This window comes from Haliotis cracherodii, unplaced genomic scaffold, assembly GCF_022045235.1.
Source record: "Haliotis cracherodii isolate W230 unplaced genomic scaffold, xgHalCrac1.p SCAF_2, whole genome shotgun sequence".
NCBI classification, from domain to species: Eukaryota; Metazoa; Mollusca; class Gastropoda; order Lepetellida; family Haliotidae; genus Haliotis; species Haliotis cracherodii.
Genome location: NW_027266275.1, coordinates 23118021 through 23139995, shown reverse-complemented (window position 1 = coordinate 23139995; position 21975 = coordinate 23118021). Strand labels below are relative to the sequence as shown.

The 21975-nt window shown below is 41.3% G+C and overlaps 1 protein-coding gene across 1 annotated transcript in view; it reads left to right on the top strand.

The window, feature by feature from the left end:
• The window catches only part of LOC139467525 (CUB and sushi domain-containing protein 1-like), a 64798-nt gene that overhangs the window by 18535 nt on the left and 24288 nt on the right, over positions 1 to 21975 (top strand). Inside the window, exons 5-18 of the mRNA XM_071249059.1 lie at positions 246 to 464; positions 4874 to 4969; positions 5679 to 5812; positions 6451 to 6655; positions 7855 to 8003; positions 9190 to 9394; positions 11090 to 11268; positions 11862 to 12027; positions 12814 to 13038; positions 14221 to 14244; positions 16959 to 17132; positions 18506 to 18688; positions 19865 to 20038; positions 20726 to 20845. Coding sequence (XP_071105160.1) covers positions 246 to 464; positions 4874 to 4969; positions 5679 to 5812; positions 6451 to 6655; positions 7855 to 8003; positions 9190 to 9394; positions 11090 to 11268; positions 11862 to 12027; positions 12814 to 13038; positions 14221 to 14244; positions 16959 to 17132; positions 18506 to 18688; positions 19865 to 20038; positions 20726 to 20845 — 2253 coding nt within the window. The remainder of the gene's footprint in view (positions 1 to 245; positions 465 to 4873; positions 4970 to 5678; positions 5813 to 6450; positions 6656 to 7854; positions 8004 to 9189; positions 9395 to 11089; positions 11269 to 11861; positions 12028 to 12813; positions 13039 to 14220; positions 14245 to 16958; positions 17133 to 18505; positions 18689 to 19864; positions 20039 to 20725; positions 20846 to 21975) is intronic.

Genomic DNA, 21975 nt, shown 5'->3' with positions numbered 1-21975 from the left:
CGCTTGTCACGCCCAAAACCCAGGTTCGATTCCCGACATGGGTATAATGTGTGAAGCCCATTTCTGGTGTCCACCAGGAATATTGCTAAAAGCGGCGTAAAACCATACTCACTCACGCAGGTAATCTATATCTATACACATACAGAGTCATAAATTTTAATTTCAATTGGCATATGACATTACTCTTGATATATCAATACTTAAATTTCCAATGACAGCAATAGTGACTCCGAATTGTGCTGCAGGTTTGACGAGACAGCCAGGAGCCAGCAACAGTGCACCAAGTGTGTGGAGTGATGGGGAAAGTGTCGCTGTTTTCGAGGGGTTCTGGATGAACTCCCAGCCCAAGTTGGACAGTGGGGAGTGTGTGTACTCTGCAGGAGTTGACTCGGTCTTCAAGTGGTCCTTCGGGACATGTGAGTGGAAGAGAGCTTTCGTATGCGAGCTCCAGGCTTGTCCTCAAGGTAAGGGACTTACGTATAACACACAGTGACAGTCAACAGCTCTCCGTGGTAAGTAAGGATAAGAATTTATGGATGAACAACTTCTTTATTACAATTGTTCATCCATAAATTCTTATCCTTACTTAGTACTCCAACTTCTAAAATGCCTATCAAAGAAGCTCTCCGTGGTTCAAAGTTTGTTTGGTTATGGCCAAATCAATATTTTTAAAGACTTTTCCGTCAGAATATGGTTGAAAATTTGAAAATTATAACAAAATCAAACATAAGTAAGTATTCAAAGACATATCTTATTTAAATGATACTCTGGTGTATACATGTAGAATGATCCCGATATATGTCTAGATGTATAGGAAAACTTATATTGTGTGTGCTTGAAATGTAGTGTGATTGATAATGATTTATTGAGCATATTATCATTGTCAGCTGCTTATAATGTTTCTTTAAAAAAACCTCTTGATCCTAGTGTGACTTGTGTTGACAGCTTTGTGTGAGTATATAAACTGGGACAGCAGTTCAGTTGATCTGTAGTAGGAGGAATAATGGTGGGGTGATTGAACGAATGATTGGTTAATCAACTTATCATTCCTCATTCAAAATGATCATTGATTGCCGAAACGTCTCATCGATGAAACATTTCCATACGTGAAGTTTGCAGTTTTGCGTTAAGAGCCGCTCCACAATTAAAAAGATCAACTTTTGATCAGTCAGTTGTGAGGGTGCTCGTAGTCAAGCGTATTATTGTAATTTGTAACGACTCGTTCAATATCATTTCCTGGGAAATTAATCGTAAATGAGGATTTGATTGCATCAGTCAGCTGTCAACTAAAATATATTTTGAGTTTGTATTTGAGTGCTTGAACTGACATTTTTTTCTGCATATGTAGGATTGAAGATATGTGATCTGATGTAAAATAAGCTCATTAGCTTGGTATGGGATCTGCCCCACAGTTGCTGTGGCAGCGCGGAGACAATCTGCTCAACATCACTAACATCTGCTCAACATTGCAAACATCTGCTTAACATCACAAACATTTGCTCAACATCACGAACATCTCAACATTACAAACATCTGCTCAACATCACTAACATCTGCTCAACATTGCTAACATGTACTCAACATCATAAACATCTGCTCAACATCACAAACATCAGCTCAACATCACAAACATCTGCTCAACATCACGAACATCTCAACATCACAAACATCTGCTAAACATCACAAACATCTGCTCAACATCACAAACATATGCTCAACATCACAAACATCTCAACATTACAAACATCTGCTCAACATCACTAACATCTGCTCAACATTGCTAACATCTACTCAACATCACAAACATTTGCTCAACATCACGAACATCTCAACATTACAAACATCTGCTCAACATCACGAACATCTCAACATTGCAAACATCTGCTCAACATCACAAACATCTGCTCAACATCACAAACATATGCTCAACATCACGAACATCTCAACATTACAAACATCTGCTCAACATCTCTAACATCTGCTCAACATTGCTAACATCTACTCAACATCACAAACATATGCTCAACATCACGAACATCTCAACATTGCAAACATCTGCTCAACATCACAAACATCTGCTCAACATCACTAACATCTGATGTGTCCATCCAATCACATATAAGTATTCATCCACTAAGTTAGTAATGGGATAAGATTATTGCGTGGTTGACTTGGGATTTTGGTGTAAATTTATATAACTAGAAACATCGTTGGTGGGCTAGTTTAAGGGAATTTGGGCAGCTGACACAATATCTTCTTTTGTAGTAATTTTGTAGGAGCTTATGCTCACGTGCAAGTAGTGACACTTCTTGCATGCTCAATTTGGCGGCAGCCATGAGTGAGAGAGCTGAGATGTAAGGAGCTTGGTCATTAGTTCTGTGGTCTGTGTGTTGGCTGTATACCAGTAAGCCTACCCGTGGGTAGGGGATCGTCCAATAAGATGCACACACAGAGTAAGATGCACACACAGAGTAAGATGAACACACAGAGTACGATATGCACACACAGAGTAACATGAACACACAGAGTAAGATGAACACACGGAGTCAGATGCACACACAGAGTAAGATGCACACACAGAGTAAGATGAACACACAGAGTCAGATGCACACACAGAGTAAGATGAACACACAGAGTAAGATGAACACACAGAGTAAGATGCACACACAGTAAGATGAACACACAGAGTAGGAAGCACACACAGAGTAAGATGAACAGACAGAGTATGATGAACACACAGAGTAAGATGAACACACAGAGTAAGAAGCACACACAGAAAGATGCACACACAGTAAGATGCACACACAGAGTAAGATGAACACACAGAGTAAGAAGCACACACAGAAAGATGAACACACAGAAAGATGCACACACAGTAAGATGCACACACAGAGTAAGATGAACACACAGAGTAAGAAGCACACACAGAAAGATGCACACACAGAAAGATGCACACACAGTAAGATGCACACACAGAGTAAGATGAACACACAGAGTAAGATGCACACACAGAGTAAGAAGCACACACAGAAAGATGCACACACAGTAAGATGCACACACAGAGTAAGATGAACACACAGAGTAAGAAGCACACACAGAAAGATGCACACACAGTAAGATGCCCACACAGAGTAAGATGAACACACAGAGTAAGAAGCACACACAGAAAGATGAACACACAGAAAGATGCACACACAGTAAGATGCACACACAGAGTAAGATGAACACACAGAGTAAGATGCACACACAGAGTAAGATGAACACACAGAGTAAGAAGCACACACAGAATAATGCACACACAGTAAGATGCACACACAGAGTAAGATGAACGCACAGAGTAAGAAGCACACACAGAAAGATGCACACACAGTAAGATGCACACACACAGTAAGATGCACACACAGTAAGATGCACACACAGAGTAAGATGAACACACAGAGTAAGAAGCACACACAGTAAGATGCACACACAGAAAGATGCACACACAGGGTAAGATGCACACACAGAGTAAGATAAACACACAGAGTAAGATGCACACACAGAGTAAGATGAACACACAGAGAAAGATGAACACAGAGAAAGATGCACACACAGTAAGATGCACACACAGAGTAAGATGAACACACAGAGTAAGAAGCACACACAGAAAGATGAACACACAGAAAGATGCACACACAGTAAGATGCACACACAGAGTAAGATGAACACACAGAGTAAGATGCACACACAGAGTAAGATGAACACACAGAGTAAGAAGCACACACAGAATAATGCACACACAGTAAGATGCACACACAGAGTAAGATGAACACACAGAGTAAGAAGCACACACAGAAAGATGCACACACAGTAAGATGCACACACACAGTAAGATGCACACACAGTAAGATGCACACACAGAGTAAGATGAACACACAGAGTAAGAAGCACACACAGTAAGATGCACACACAGAAAGATGCACACACAGGGTAAGATGCACACACAGAGTAAGATAAACACACAGAGTAAGATGCACACACAGAGTAAGATGAACACACAGAGAAAGATGAACACAGAGAAAGATGCACACACAGTAAGATGCACACACAGTAAGATGCACACACACAGTAAGAAGCACACAGAAAGATGCACACACAGGGTAAGATGCACACACAGAGTAAGATGCACACACAGAGTAAGATGAACACACAGAGTAAGATGCACACACAGAGTAACATGAACACACAGAGTAAGATAAACACACAGAGTATGATGAACACTCAGAGTAAGATGCACACACAGAGTAAGATGAACACACAGAGTAAGATGAACACAGAGTAAGATGAACACACAGAGTAAGATGCACACACAGAGTAAGATGCACACACAGAGTAAGATGAACACACAGAGTAAGATGAACACAGAGTAAGATGAACACACAGACTAAGATGAACACAGAGTAAAATGAACACACAGAGTAAGATGAACACACAGAGTAAGTTGAACACACAGAGTAAGATGAACACACAGAGTAAGATAAACACACAGAGTAAGATGAACACACAGAGTAAGATGCACACACAGAGTAAGATGCACACAGAGTAAGATGAACAGACAGAGTATGATGAACACACAGAGAAAGATGAACACACAGAGAAAGATGCACACACAGAGTAAGATAAACACACAGAGTAAGATGTACACACAGAGTATGATGAACACACAGAGAAAGATGAACACACAGAGAAAGATGCACACACAGAGTAAGATAAACACACAGAGTATGATGAACTCACAGAGTATGATAAACACACAGAGTAAGAAGCACACACAGAGTAAGAGGTACATTTTGCTACATGTTGTTGATCAGCCGTTGTTTGTGTGATGCTGCAGGTTCGTTCCGCTGCTCCAGTGGCCAGTGTATCAACAGTCTGTATAAGTGTGACGGATACGATGACTGTGAAGATGGATCAGATGAACTAGACTGTCGTAAGTTTTATTGTTTCATATGAAGTTACCATCAGTTTATTATCACTTTCACTTTAATGTTTGGATGGATGTCCAGAATAGCAATGATGAAAGTTTTTGGAAACATTAAATTGCTCATTAAGAGTTTATCATTAAAGAGAAACAAACTGTGTATGTGGTATTGCAATAACAGAGTGGTTCTACTTGGATCGTCAACTGTCAGGAATACACACTGTAACCTGTGAACTGGCTGACTTTGCCTACTGGAGTGGTGTTACCCTGTCAACCCATGGTTGGCCTACCTCATTCATTCTTCTTTAGCCAATTTTTTTTTTGTTGATTAATGCCGCACTCAGCAATATTCAAGCTATGTGACAGGGGTCTGTAAATAATCAAGTCGGGACCAGACAATCCAGTGATTGATATCATGAGCATCGATCCATGCAATTGGGAAACGATGACATGCTTCACAACCAAGTCAGCGAGCCTGACCACCCAATCCCGTTAGCGGCCTCTTACGACAAGCATAGTAGCCTGTTAATGGCAAGAACGGGTTGCTGAAGCACGCTTGCACACACAGACACACACACCCTCAAACACCTACACACATGCTCACACATATGCTCACACACACGCTCACACACATGCTCACACACATGCTCTCACACACAGACACACACACACACAGATGCACACAAAGTGAACTAATTTAGCCTGGTGTTATTTCCAGCCGGGAGATGCCACTATCACTTGAAGGCCCCAACAGGGAGCTTCCAGTCCCCTAACTTCAATGCTCCTTACAATGGACTCCAGCAGTGTTCCTGGCTCATTGAAACCTCTGTGGGATCCTATGTGCAAATACAGGTACACACACAGAGCAGCTGTTAATGATCATCAACTCAAGGACTGGTTTAAAGCCTAAGGTTCATCTTTTTAGTATGAAAGTTAAGCTTGAAACATGTCAAGGTGTACTAGGGAACACAGTTGTGTAGATGTTGATGAAACTATACTAATGTTTAACCAGTTAGGTTGCCTTTGCAGAAAGGTTTGTTGGTTTGTTTCTTTGCTTGTTGTTTAATGCCGCACTCAGCAATATTCCAGCTATATGACGGCAGTCTGTAAATAATCGAGTCTGGACCAGTCAATCCAGTGATTGATATCATAAGCACTGATCCACACATTTGGGATACGATGACATGCATCAACCAAGTCGGCGAGCGTGACCACTCGATCCTGTTATTCGCCTCTTACAACAAGCATGGGTTGCTGAAGACCAATTCTAACCCAGATCTCCATGGGCTCATTCCTATACAGTGAGTGAATGGTTTGTATACCTGTATAAAGAAATGTACGTGACATAAAGCCTGGACCAGACAAACCAGGGGTTAATAGCATGAGCATTTATTGCCTCCGTCATGATCTAGCAGGAAGTGTGTAATATATGTTGTCTGATGTGTGTCCTAAATAAAGTTCCATAATGATGTAAATCATCTCCTTTTAAGTTTCAAGCTTTTTCAACTGAAACTGACAAAGATGAAGTGTTAGTCCTTGGAGGCGGATCCACCCTGGCCACTTCATCCCTGCTAGCTCGCTTGTCGGGGAGTCTTAGTGTCACACAGTTCCTCAGCCACAATAACTTCCTGCTCCTCATCTTCTCCAGTAGTGCAGATGTACACCAAGCTGGCTTCACCGCATCCTGGAACACAGGTATGCCAGATGCTTCACTCAGGCATGCACTGAAACCTTGTAAATTGATTGGTTGGTTGGTTGGTTTGTTGTTTAAAGCCGCGCTCAGCAATATTCCAGCTATATGACAGCGGTCTGTAAATAATCAAGTCTGGACCAGACAATCCAGTGATTAGTATCATGAGCATCGATCCACGCAATTTGGTTCGATGACATGTGTCAACCAAGTCAGCAAGCCTGACCACCAGATCCCGTTAGTCGCCTTTTACGACAAGCATAGTCACCTGTTACGGCAAGTATGGGTTGCTGAAGACCTATTCTATCTGGGAATCTTCACGGGTCGAAAACTTGCATGAAACAAAAAGTTGCATGAATACCAACATATTTTTTTGTCTAATGAATGATAGGTTTAATATAATCACAAATATGTTTTTTATGTAATTGTGTGTGTGTCCACATGCATGATTTTTGTGTGCATATGTGTAGACATTCCCAAAGAATTGTGGGGTTTCCAGGGTAACAGTGTCCCGATTGCATGGTTTCCAGGGAAACAGGATCCCGATTGTTGGGTTTCCATTGAAACAGGGTCCAGATTCTGGAGTTTCCAGGGAAACAGGTTCCAGATTCTGGGGTTTCCATTGAAACAGGGTCCAGATTCTGGGGTTTCCATTGAAACAGGGTCCATATTGTGGGATTTCCATTGAAACAGGGTCCAGATTGTGGTGTTTCCAGGGAAACAGGGTCCAGATTGTGGGATTTCCAGGGGAATAGGGAACAGGTTTCACTAACAAGCCCTTGATAGCATTTTCATTGTTACTGTCTTTAATGTCTTGGCAATGAATGGTTTATTAGCATTGGATAGCAGGATAAATCATCTTTGTTAGCACATGCATTTTGTATCCCTGATTTCATTACAATGATTTTAGACAACAGTTAAGCACTTTTATACTTAGGTGTGAAGACTGATTCTTTAATGGTATTAGTCTGGTTATACCTGGTTTCAAATGTGAGGTGTGTTCAGTCTTGAGCACTGCCTCGTGCTATAGGTTTAACAATACCAGTATGCTGCAAGTTCAGGGTTGATAAGCACCGATTTGTGAATTATGTCAGCAATTGTAAAATATGGACAGCAAAGAATATATTTTTAGAAAAACTGTGCAATTAGCAGACTGTTCAGATGAAGAACCATGCATGTGATAGTGCTATGATGAATGTTGCAGTGACTATCAACATCCCCAATGAAAACCTGGATGCATCAGTCATACGACAAGACCTCATGTCCTTTGAATATCCATCTCTGTACCTGCCGAACCAGGAGACCTTGTGGATCCTCACAGCTCCCAGACCCAGACAGATCATCATGCTGCAGGTCAGTGTCTGTCAATACAACACCTGGTGTCCTCCTGTTCTATACAACACCCTGGTGTCCTGTCCCATACACCCCCAAGGTGTCCTCCAGTCCCAGACACCCCCCAGGTGTCCTCCTGTCCAATACAACACCCTGGTGTCCTCCTGTCCTATTCAACACCCTGGTGTCATCCTGTCCTATACAACCCCCTGGTGTGATTCTGTCCTATACAACACCCTGGTGTGATCCTGTCCTATACAACCTCCTGATATCATCCTGTACTATACAACCCCCTTGTGTGATCCTGTCCTATACAACCTCCTGATATCATCCTGTCCTATACAACACCCTGGTGCCATCCTGTCCTAAACAACCCCCTGGTGTCATCCTGTCCCATACAACCCCCTGGTGTCCTCCTGTCCTGTACAGCACCTTGGTGTCCTCCTGTCCCATACAACACCCTGGTGCCATCCTGTTCTATACAACACCATGGTGTCCTCCTGTCCCATACAACCCCCTGGTGTCATCCTTTCCTATACAACACCTGGTGTCCTCTTGTCCTATACAACACCCTGGTGTTATCATGTCTTATACAACACTCTGGTGTCATCCTGTACCATACAACACCCTGGTGTCATCCTGTCCCATACAACCCCCTGGTGTCATCCTGTCCCATACAACACCTGGTGTCCTCTTGTCCTATACAACACCCTGGTGTCATTCTGTCCTATACAACACTCTGGTGTCATCCTGTCCCATACAACCCCCTGGTGTCATCCTGTCCTATACAATACCTGGTGTCATCCTGTCCTATACAACACCCTTGTGTCCTCCTGTCCTATACAACACCCTGGTGTCATCCTGTCCTATACAACACCCTGGTGTCATCCTGTCCCATACACCCCCCTGGTGTCCTCCTGTACTATACAACCCCCTGGTGTCCTCTTGTCCTATACAAGATCCTGGTGTCATCCTGTCCTATACAACACCATGGTGTCATCCTGTCCTATACAACCCCCTGGTGTGATCCTTTCCTATACAACATCCTGGTGTCCTCCTGTCCTATACAACCCCCTCGTGTCATCCTGTCCTGTACAACCCCCTGGTATCAAAGCAAACAAAGTGTAAATTCATCTCACTGCAGCACTTTTTTTATATGCTTGAAGTTTAAAACTGTTGTAAATTAAAGAAAGTTTGCTTGTTTCAGACGAAGGACCTTGATCTTGCACCAGGAGATTCTTTGTTAATTCGTGATGGAAGTACAGCTGACGACCCTCTCCTGAAACGCTTGACCGTGACCAGTGCTGTTGGGGAGTACATCGTGTCCACTACCAGCTCCCTGTACATCCTTCTACTCACAGGGACTGCAGGCACCAGCTTCACCAGGGGCTTCTCCATCACTTACAGGATGGGTTCGTGCATTTACAACATACTGCTAGTTGTTGTTGAAACCAATGTTCAGTGTCTTGTCAGTGACACCATGTCATATCAATCCCAAGAGTGACACCATGTCATATCCATCCCAAGAGTGACATCTTGTCATATCCATCCCAAAAGTGACACCATGTCATATCCATCCCAACAGTGACATCTTGTCATATCCATCCCAACAATGACATATTGTCATATCCATCCCAACAATGACATCTTGTCATATCTATCCAAACAGTGACATATTGTCATATCCATCCCAATAATGACATCTTGTCATATCCATCCCAACGATGACATCTTGTCATATCCATCCCAACAATGACATCTTGTCATATCCATCCCAACAATGACATCTTGTCATATCCATCCCAACAATGACATCTTGTCACATCCATCCAAACAATGACATCTTGTCACATCCATCCAAACAATGACATCTTGTCAGTTCCATCCCAACAATGACATCTTGTCACATCCATCCCAACAATGACATCTTGTCATATCCATCCCAACAATGACACCATGTCATATCCATCCCAACAATGACATCTTGTCATATCCATCCCAAAAGTGACACCATGTCATATCCATCCCAACAATGACATCTTGTCACATCCATCCCAACAATGACATCTTGTCATTTCCATCCCAACAATGACATCTTGTCATATCCATCCCAACAATGACATCTTGTCATATCCATCCCAATAATGACATCTTGTCATATCCATTCCAACAATGACATCTTGTCACATCCATCCAAACAATGACATCTTGTCATATCCATCCCAACAATGACACCATGTCATATCCATCCCAAAAGTGACATCTTGTCATATCCATCCCAACAATGACATCTTGTCATATCCATCCCAACAATGACATCTTGTCACATCCATCCAAACAATGACATCTTGTCACATCCATCCAAACAGTGACATCTTGTCATATCCATCCCAACAATGACATTTTGTCACATCCATCCCAACAATGACATCTTGTCATATCCATCCAAACAGTGACATCTTGTCACATCCATCCAAACAATGACATCTTGTCACATCCATCCAAACGATGACATCTTGTCACATCCATCCCAACAATGACATCTTGTCACATCCATCCCAACAATGACATCTTGTCATATCCATCCAAACAGTGACATCTTGTCATATCCATCCCAATAATGACATCTTGTCACATCCATCCCAACAATGACATCTTGTCACATCCATCCAAACAATGACATCTTGTCATATCCATCCCAACAATGACACCATGTCATATCCATCCCAAAAGTGACATCTTGTCATATCCATCCCAACAATGACATCTTGTCATATCCATCCCAACAATGACATCTTGTCATATCCATCCAAACAGTGACATCTTGTCACATCCATCCAAACAGTGACATCTTGTCATATCCATTCCAACAATGACATCTTGTCACATCCATCCAAACAATGACATCTTGTCACATCCATCCAAACCATGACATCTGATCAACTGATGGACGTAACAGTGACATCTGGTCATGAACAACCCCACAATTGCATCAGGATGCCTGCACATGCCCTTCCCCTGTTGTGTTTCACCACACAGTCAATACGATGTTGCTTACCAGACAATTTACCATGAGCAACACTGTGGCAACTTGTTCTGTTTTACAGGCTGTGACCTGGTGTATGATGATGCCAGCCAGGGATACATCTCCTCACCAGGGTACGGCGTCGCCAACTACCCCAACTTCATAACATGCAAATGGAGCATATCTCATACCCCAGCAGCACCAATTACTCTGGTCTTTGAGCCAGACTTTGATGTTGAAGATCTCGTTGATTATGTACAGGTAGGTGTTGCATAGTTACCTTCAGCATGATGTTATCATACTTGATGTTCTACAGTTCATCATCATCATCATCATCATCATCATCATCATCATCATCAGGGGTATGGGTGGCCCAGTCTATGGTGCAGTGCACTGTTGCATCCCTTAGGCATGCCTGTACCCTACGATTGTAGGTTCAAATCCCAGTTTACCCCTATTAGGTTTCCAGATTTGTCAGCAGCATACCCATGCTTGTGGTAAATGTCTAAGACCTGCATCACTAAGGGTTTTTCTCCCACATCAAGCTGACACCGTGATATAACTGGAATACTGTTCATAGTGGCGTTAAACCCAACTCCCTCATCATCCTCATCATCCTCATCATTCCGGGCGATCGGGTAGCCTAGTGGTTAAAGCGTTCGCTCGTCACGCCGAAGACCCGGGTTGGATTCCCGACATGGGTACAATGTGTGAAGCCCATTTCTGGTGTCCCCCGCCGTGATATTGCTGGAATATTGCTAAAAGCGGCGTAAAACCATACTCAGTCAGTCAGTCGTCATCATTCCACTGAATACTAAGTATGCTATGTCTTCCCTTTCCTTCTGCTGGGTTAGATCTATGAAGGCAGCAATGCACTTGCCACTCCCCTGCATACTGGTATTGGATTCAGTGGTACCACAGTCCCGACGCCGAAGTCAGCTCCTGGAGGAAATCTCTTTCTTCAATTCAAAACCAGTTCCATCACAAACAGAAGAGGTTTTGCAGCACGGTATTCAGTGGGTATGTACTTCTGAAACACCTTGACCCCATTCTAGCAAGCAATAAGCAATAAGACTTGGGAGTCATGATATTGTCTTTAACGTGTCACCAAATAGGTTAGTTCTATACTGTTGTAATACATTTACAAGTTTGTTGGCTTAGTAGAACCAAGAGAAACCTGTTGGTTACGTGTATGCAAGTTTGTTTTGTTGAACCAAGAGAAACCTCTTGTTTATGTGTATACAAGTTTGTTTTGTTGAACCAAGAGAAACCTGTTGGTTACGTGTATACAAGTTTGTTTTGTTGAACCAAGAGAAACCTGTTGGTTACGTGTATGCAAGTTTGTTTTGTTGAACCAAGAGAAACCTGTTGGTTACGTGTATACAAGTTTGTTTTGTGGAACCAAGAGAAACCTGTTGGTTACGTGTATACAAGTTTGTTTTGTTGAACCAAGAGAAACCTGTTGGTTAAGTGTATACAAGTTTGTTTTGTTGAACCAAGAGAAACCTGTTGGTTACGTGTATACAAGTTTGTTTTGTGGAACCAAGAGAAACGTATTGGTTAAGTGTATACAAGTTTGTTTTGTGGAACCATAAAAAACTTGTTGGTTGTTTGTTTTGTAGAACTGAGAGACGCTGGTTGGTTTTAGTGTATACAAGTTTGTTTTGTAGAACTATGAACAGGTGTTGATGCCGCATAACATACACATCACTTTAATGACTGTCACTTCAAGGTGCTTGTCAACTATTGGGAATACCAACTGACTGATATGGAAATTTCAGATCCACTATTATTTCTCTTTCACAGGTTGTAAGAAACCTGTGTTTAATAGTAACATTCAGCAATTAGACAGTGTGTCTGGATACTACTTCGGCGAGTCTTTCCGAGTGACGTGCGATGCAGGCTACTCTTTCAACTCGGACGACTTCTACGAGACACTGCCGGATGGGACACGTGCCAGTATGGAGTTTGTCCAGATGGAATGTCTATATGGTGGAAAGTGGAATGTGCCAAGAATTCCCCAGTGTATAAGTGAGTTTCAGTTGTGAAGCATTTGTGTTTGCCTGTGTTTATCCTACTATATACAGACTGCTATATATCAAGATATAGCAGTGACTTACTTTTGTTATGGACAATGGTTACCATATTCCCTACCATTGTAACTTGTGATTACCGTATATTCCCTACTGTTATGGACAGGGATTACCATAATCCCTACCATTGTAGCCAGTGATTACCATATTCCCTACTATTGTAGCCTGTGATTACTATGTGTTTCCTAATGGTATGGACAGGGATTACCATAATCCCTACCATTGTAGCCGGTGATTACAATATTCCCTACTATTGTAGCCTGTGATTACCATGTGTTTCCTACCATTATAGTCAGTGATTACCATATTCCCTACCATTGAAGCAAGTGATTACCGTATATTCCCTACCATTAAAGCCAGTGATTACCAAATATTCCCTACTGTTATGGACAGTAATTATCATATTCTGTACCATTATAGCCAGTGATTACAATATTCTCTACCATTGTAGCAAGTTATTACCATGTTCCCTACCATTGTAACTTGTGAATACCATATATTCCCTACTGTTATGGACAGTGATTACCTCATTCCCTACCATTTTAGCCAGTGATTACCATATTCCCTACCATTTTAGACAGTGATTACCATATATTCCTTACCATTATAGCCAGTGATTACAATATTCGATACCATTGTAGCCAGTGATTACCATATATTCCCTGCTGTTATGGACAGTAATTACCATATTCCCTACCATTTTAGCCAGTGATTACAATATTCCCTACCATTGTAACTTGTGATTACCATATATTCCGTTCTATTATGGACAATGATTACAATATTCCCTACCATTATAGCCAGTGAGTACCATATATTCCCTACCATTATGGACAATGATTACCATATTCCCTACCATTATAGCCAGTGATTACCATATATTCCTTACCATTATAGCCAGTGATTACAATATTCCCTACCATTGTAACTTGTGATTACCGTATATTCGCTACTATTTTGGACAATGATTACCTTATTCCCTACCATTATAGCCAGTGAGTACCATATATTCCCTACCATTATGGACAATGATTACCATATTCCATACCATTATAGCCAGTGAGTACCATATATTCCCTACCATTATGGACAATGATTACCATATTCCCTACCATTATAGCCAGTGACATTCTGCTGACAAAAGGTAAGATATTGACCAGGCAAGGTGGATGTAGAGCTGTGGCAGTTCAGGTGGATGTTAGACAGGCTGGTGGAAGAACTACATGCTTAAACTATATACAACTGTTGTGGTGATTACTAAGAGACACTGCCAGCCACAGCTTATGGTGTTAGGTGCTGCAGTTGTGTATTTACATGATAGAGATATCAGCGTCCTAACACTGGCTTGCTACGGGTGTCATACATACGATCACCCCCAAAACCAGAGTTATGTTATTCCATGCAGTTCTCAGTACCCTGGACATAAGCAATTTCCGTAGACTTATTCAGAAGACTGGCAAACATACCACAGGTTGCAAATCCAAATTGAATGTCAGCAACCCATGCTTGCCGTAAAAGGCGACTATGCTTGTCGTAAAAGGTGACTAACAGGATCGGGTGGTCAGGCTCGCTAACTTGGTTGATGCATGTCATCGATCCCAATTGCGTGGATTGATGCTCATGACATGAATCACTGGATTGTCTGGTCCTGACTCGATTATTTACAGACTGCCATCATATAGCTGGAATATTGCTGAGTGCGGCGTTAAACAACAAACAAACCAAATTGAATGTTGCAGATCTGTGACACAGAATGGCTGTACACCATCCCCACTTCAAGTGGTGGTGTAGTGGAACTTGATTAAATATATCTTAACACTATGGCTAGTAATCTCCATGGGTATTGTTAGGCAAGGAATGCCATGGCTCTGGTTTACAATGCATATTAGTACTAGTAGGTTGGTGAGCTTTATAGTTGGGACAAACAATGCAATAGACATGATGGTGTTGGCTTGCACTGTGGTGGTATTGATCATAATAAATGCACTGAAATGATTGTACATATCTCTATACAGTCTCCCCTCCATGTTTCTCTCTGTGTGCAGCAAACCTGTGAAGATCTGGGGTAGAATAGGTCTTCAGCAACCTATGCTTGCCGTAAAAGCCAACTATTCTTGTCGTAAGAGGTGACTTATGGGATCGGGTGGTCAGGCTCGCTGACTTGGTTGATGCATGTCAATTGCATGGATCGAAGCTCATGATATCAATCACTGGTTTGTCTGGTCCAGACTCGATTATTTACAGACGGCGTCATATGGCTGGAATATTGCTGAGTGGGGGTGTTAAACAACAAACAAACAAACAAACAAACAAACATTGGGTTTGTATCGGGTGATCAGACCCTGCGACTTTCTGGATCTGTGTCATCGTTACCAGCATCATGGATTGCTGGTTTGTCTGGTCCTGAATCTATTTTACGGGGCTTGGTCATGTGCTTCTGGTGTGCATGCACAGTCCAGGGTTGTGTTCGGGTCAGATGTTTTCTCTGTTCCCCGGAAACACAGTTCAAGAAGTTTCCACTACCTTTCAGAAATGAGAAGAGATAAGCTATGAGTATGAGTCAGGATAAGTATCAATAATATTTTTACCCTAAAAAATAGATTTTTTCTGTTACCATGGCAACAAGTTAGACTTTGACTCTGTCCATAGTAGTGTGTTTTTTGGTCCATATCTCTAAAATTAGTAGGTAATCTTTCATGAAACTGTGAACACACAAAGACCAGGTTGCCAAATGGAGCCTTTTGGGATTTTTAGAATTTATATTGTCCATGGCAACTAGTCTGATTTTGACTCTGTTCATAGTGGTATGTACCTGACTTAGAAATATAAAGTTCTGAATACCAATTCCTTGGACTACCATAGCAATACCTTCTCTTGTATATGGATGGACAGATTAGATAGAAGTTGGACTTAAAGTAACAGTCAGATGATTTGTTCTTTTAAATTTGTGGGGGCCTGGGGGGATTTATCATCTTCAGATGACTCTTGTTTTACAAATGTGCCATCCTAATTTCTGCAAAAGTAAAAACTTGATAATTTACAGACCGCTGTCATATAGGTTACACACAACCAAATTTTTTCCCATAGACTTCTATAGTAATGTTATATTTTTTTTTTAAATAACTAAGCATTCAACAGCTATTACCTGTATGTGTGAGCACAGTTTGGCCTTAGAGCAGCCATAAAAACATAAAAAATGACCAGCTTAGCCAGCTCCTTTTCCGGGTACATGAAGCTAAACACACCACCCCCAGTTTCGCACCAAATGTCACCTACTTGAAAATAGCTGTGGTCACATTCAGCATAAGTCATCATGTTGAAAAAGACAGTACTGAATATTGAAAAACATGGTCAGTTTTAATAACTGGATGGATGTACATTTGAAAGACATAAAAATCTTACAGAATATCCTCCAATCACAGCCTGCAGATATCTCTCGATCTGCACTGAAGGCTCCCTACAAAAACCGCACTGTCCAAACTGGTTCTGATTTGGTGTAGTAGAACCTGTAGCTGGAATATTGCCGAGTGCAGCTTTAAACAACAAACACAACAACAAACATAATTTCTGTTTGAGACTGAAGTATGATAAAGAATGACTACATGTACAGTCAAACACTGTTGTGTCAAACTTTAAATATGTCAAACTTAGGTTGTCTCGAAGTAAAATTATGGTCCCTGCATATTCCATTCTCATTCATCATTTTCGGTTAAGTCGAACCTCGGATAACTCGAGATAGTTACGTGGTTCCCTTCAACTTCGACACAACGGTGTTTGACTGGATATGTTATTTCAAATTAAGTTTTTAAATGTGACAGAATCTATTTGAATGCTGAAAACATTACCTGATGTTGGCAGTCAAGGTATGTGGATCACCTCCCCCGATACAGAGTGGCTATGTCTCCACCTTGACCGGCGTGAAGTATGGCGACATGGCCCAGTATGCCTGTATGAGGAACTACAGGTTAGACGGAGACCCTGTCATCACCTGCAGCTCCAACGGAACATGGGGACCAGCTCCATCTTGTCAAGGTACCAGTATGCACTGATGACGTGGCCAGTGTCATCACCCAAATAAATATTCATGATTGGCATGGTCTTGGGACTGTATCATATTTTGCTGATACCCCTCTCCCTTCTATTTTATGTGAAATTGTTTTATTTTTGCTTATCTCAAATTCAAGAGATCCGGGGTGGAATACGTCTTCAGCAACCAATGCTTGCCCTAAAAGGCTACTATGCATGTCGTAAGAGGCGACTACCGGGATCGGGTGGTCAGGCTCGCTGACTTGGGTGATGCATGTCATTGTATCCCAGTTGCGTGGATTGATGCTCATGATATCAATCACTGGCTTGTCTGGTCAAGTGGACAGACTAGATAGTGATTGCTGCAATGCCTAATAAGGAACATGAACACTGCACATAATTTGTCACAATTGTTATTAACCATTGCTGGTGAAATACATTTCAGTATGTCATGGCATACACATGTTGTGGTTTTAATTTCTTGTGTATGTTAATGTATTTCTATGAAGTTATATTACTGTTACTTGATCAATGTGGATGTTCATGCCGCGTTATCTGGAATATCTGGTTATCTCAAAGTTACAGCCTGGTCCTGCTAGGTTTGAGATAACATGGTTTGACTGTATATTATTCAGTATAAATATATACAAACTTTCTTACATTGACAATTTGGGGGCACGGGTGGCCCAGTCGTCTAAGGCGCTGCGATTCACTGTGCAGAGTTGCGTCCCTTGGGCATGCCAGAAACCTATGCTTGTGGGTTCGAATCCCGGTTCGCCCTGATTATGTTTCTAGGTTTTTCAGCACTGTACCCATGCTTGTTGGTTTCACCGAAGTGGTAAATGTCTGTGACCTACATCACTTCAGGCATTCCTCTCACATGAAGCTGACACGCTGTGATATAACTGGAATAATGTTAAAAGCGGCGTTAAACCCAACTCTCTCACTCACTACATTTATAATTTCTGTTTGAATTTATCAAATATGTAATATTTATCTAATGTGCTTCAAGTAATAATGTTTACAGTGGTTTTGAACCCTCCATAATGATAGTGTATATTATTCAGTGTTGTTTTATACTGGACAATGTCCACATAATTGTGTCAAAAGATACGATGGTCACCAGTAAAACGTTACAACTGGCTGTGCGGAGTTGTCTCCCCTAGGTGTGGCAGAAACCAGTCATGGATAATAATTCAAGATTCGCCATGATTATGGCCTTGAGCTGTTTGCATCGTACCATGTTCATGGATTCCACAGACTCTGTAAATGTTTATTGGGGGACTACCATTTCCAATCTAGGTCTAGACATTGCAATCAGCTTTAGAAACATATAGCACAAAATCTTCCAACTTCTATACCACAAAACTCTCTCACAGCATTCCAGTGTGAAACATTCACAAGCCCTCTCAATGGTAACTTCACGACGACGGAGGGTACCTACCCTGAAGCAGGTACCGTGATACGCTTCCAGTGTGACGAGGGCTACGAAGTGCGTGGACAGCCAATCCTGTTGTGTAATGAGACAGGCCAGTGGAATGATTTGGTGCCAGAATGTCACAGTAAGACAGCTTCCTTCTCCAAGTCAATGTTACCTGAGGGTGCCAACCCCCTCCTCCACTGAATCACGAATACCATCAAATTTTTCACTCTGAATCTCATTGCTCATCCCTGAATCCAGAATACTACGTAACAGAAATCTCAAAAGCATTTAGAAAAGACTGTGATTTGAAGTTCAATTACTGAAAAAACTATAAAAAAAGTATTATATATAAAGGAAATATTTACTAACATCATTATGTTTTTATTAAAATGTTGAATTAACGTACCAAATACAATTTTAATTGTGTCTCTTGTAGAACACTGCTGAGTTTTGAATAGCCTATGAATAGATCCCCAAATCCTGAATGCCAAAAGGCTGATGGCAGCCTCTTAGCTACTACTGGTGTATCAATGTTGGGATAGATTTTGCTTTCTTGTTAATTGTGCCATGGTATATATAGTTACTGGTTTATGTTATTGCCTCAAGTTGATAAAACATTTTATCATATCCCCATCATTGATATGAGGCATTTTGCATGTGGGATCGAGCCAACATGGAGATGGTCATATTACAGGGGTGTAATAACCACACCCGGATTACACCCCCTGCCTGTCAGTGCATTTTGAATGGGCAATCGATATCAGCCTGGGTGGTAAGAAATTAGAGTTACATTGCTATGACAAAGTCTTCCAATCAAGGTGAACATGTTTTTACGGACATACACAGAATTTAGAGATGTTTTATGAATGGATACATTAACGAATTGATGTTATGGTATATGATAAAAAGGTTATTATGAAGCAGTTTTCATATTATACCCCATATCAATACAGGGGTCTTGGGTTGTTATCACAGGAACTTGTTATTGGTCATTAAATGAAAATATACGCCCCATATATGTAAGAAATGTGTTATCTACCAATCTATGACCAGAAATGTACTTGTCAATAAGCGTATCATAAAGAATTCGACCTGGATATCGAATGTAAACAAATCGGCAAGATGGCGAGTAACGCTCCTTTTCTCGACTTACATATAGGAGGTATATAGTATATATTTTAATTTACTGACCAAAAAAGAGTTCCTGTGGTTGATATTGGGTATGATATGAAAACTGCCTTATAATAACCTCTAAACATTGTATTCATTTCCTGCATTTTAGCAAATGGAATATATATCTCCCACACTGTTTCAGATCTGAGTTGTTATGTCCCGGCCATAGAGAACAGCCTAGATGCCAACACCAGCCAGTTCTTGCCAGTTGGTGAATTGTTGGTAGTCTCATGCAGCTCTGGTTTTAAGCTGGTGGGGACCCCTGGCATGGCGTGTCCCCCCAGTAGGGTGATGGGGCCTCTCCCTAACTGTACAGGTAAGCTAACTCTGACTGACTGAAGTTGGGGATTTTACGTGCGCTTTCCGACTGTAAGTGTATGTCACACATGGAAGTTAACTCATTCATGGTTAGCAGATAAATCAAATGTTTGTCTCTTTACATGTAGTGTGTTGTTGATTGAAAAAACTCTAAATATGTAAAAAGCAGTTGAGGTAGAAATGATGCTAGTAATTACTTTCTTGATACAGTTTTTGAATCAGAGGTATGTTATTGTGATTTATGGTTGTTAAATGGACAGGACTTGCATGATTAAAAAATTGTCAAAACTCGCAGAAATTGCAATGGAAGTTGTGTTGATTTGAATGAGAGCTCTAGATGTAGTTCTCTTCATCAATTGCCCACACATACCTAACTTTAAACAATCCTGAATGTACATGTGAGGCTAAAATATGACATTTTTTTACTCTAGATATTTTATGAGCCATTTTTTATCTTTGAACATGAGTAGATCGTTGCTACAAGTAATTTTGTTATGAGTTGTAGATAAAGACAGTACAAACATGTTATATTAGTACAAGATTAAATATGGGTCATAGACTTCGTGAAAGTTTAATTTACTGTAACCATTGATGAATATGGTAAATGTTGTGTATTTAAGCTTCTAGTTCACCTGAACTGAATGTTGCCATCTTTGTGAGAAATATGTTGTACTTCATCTTTCAGATGTGGATGAGTGTACAGAGGGTGTGAGTCCATGCAGCCCTCAACAGGAGTGTGTGAACACTGAGGGATCCCACACCTGTCAGTGTCCTCCTGGCTTTGACGGAGCTACCTGTGCAGATGGTGGGTGTGACTCATTCTCGTTAGATGCCATTTTTACCAAACATGGTATCTGACCGAGCAATAGGGACCCTCGATATGGATACAGCTCTTATATATCATGTTTGCAGTAGCTATATGCATAAACAATATAGAATGTAAAGGGAATTTGATGAGTGTGATGATCTTGTTTGGTTTAAATGTGTGTCAATGTTTCTCGCTTTATTGAGATTCCTTCAGTTCTGTTTTGCAGTTGTAAAACTGAATGACTTCTCATGATTTCTTTATGAATAAAAAAAATAGTTCCGGTGTTGAAGAGGTCAGGTTTATCCAATCAAAACGAATAAAACGAGGTCAACATTGACACATGTGTGACGTACAGATTTAGTATCTTACCATCTATATCTTCACCATGTGGGTGTATACAGCAGGGTATAACTGTACAGGTGGGTGTATACAGCAGGGTATAGGGTATAACTGTACAGATGAGTGTATACAGCAGGGTATAACTGTACAGGTGGGTGTATACAGCAGGATATAACTGTACAGGTGGGTGTATACAGCAGGGTATAACTGTACAGATGGGTGTATACAGCAGGGTATAACTGTACAGATGAGTGTATACAGCAGGGTATAACTGTACAGGTGGGTGTATACAGCAGGGTATAACTGTACAGGTGGGTGTATACAGCAGGGTATAACTGTACAGGTGTGTGTGTACAGCAGGGTATAACTGTAAGGTGGGTGTATACAGCAGGGTATAACTGTACACGTGGGTGTATACAGCAGGGAAATACTGTACAGGTGGGTGTATACAGCAGGATATAACTGTACAGGTGGGTGTATACAGCAGGGTATAACTGTAAGGTGGGTGTATACAGCAGGGTATAACTGTACACGTGGGTGTATACAGCAGGGAAATACTGTACAGGTGGGTGTATACAGCAGGGTATAACTGTACAGGTGGGTGTATACAGCAGGGTATAACTGTACAGGTGGGTGTATACAGCAGGGTATAACTGTACAGATGGGTGTATACAGCAGGGTATAACTGTACAGATGAGTGTATACAGCAGGGTATAACTGTACAGGTGGGTGTATACAGCAGGGTATAACTGTACAGGTGGGTGTATACAGCAGGGTATAACTGTACA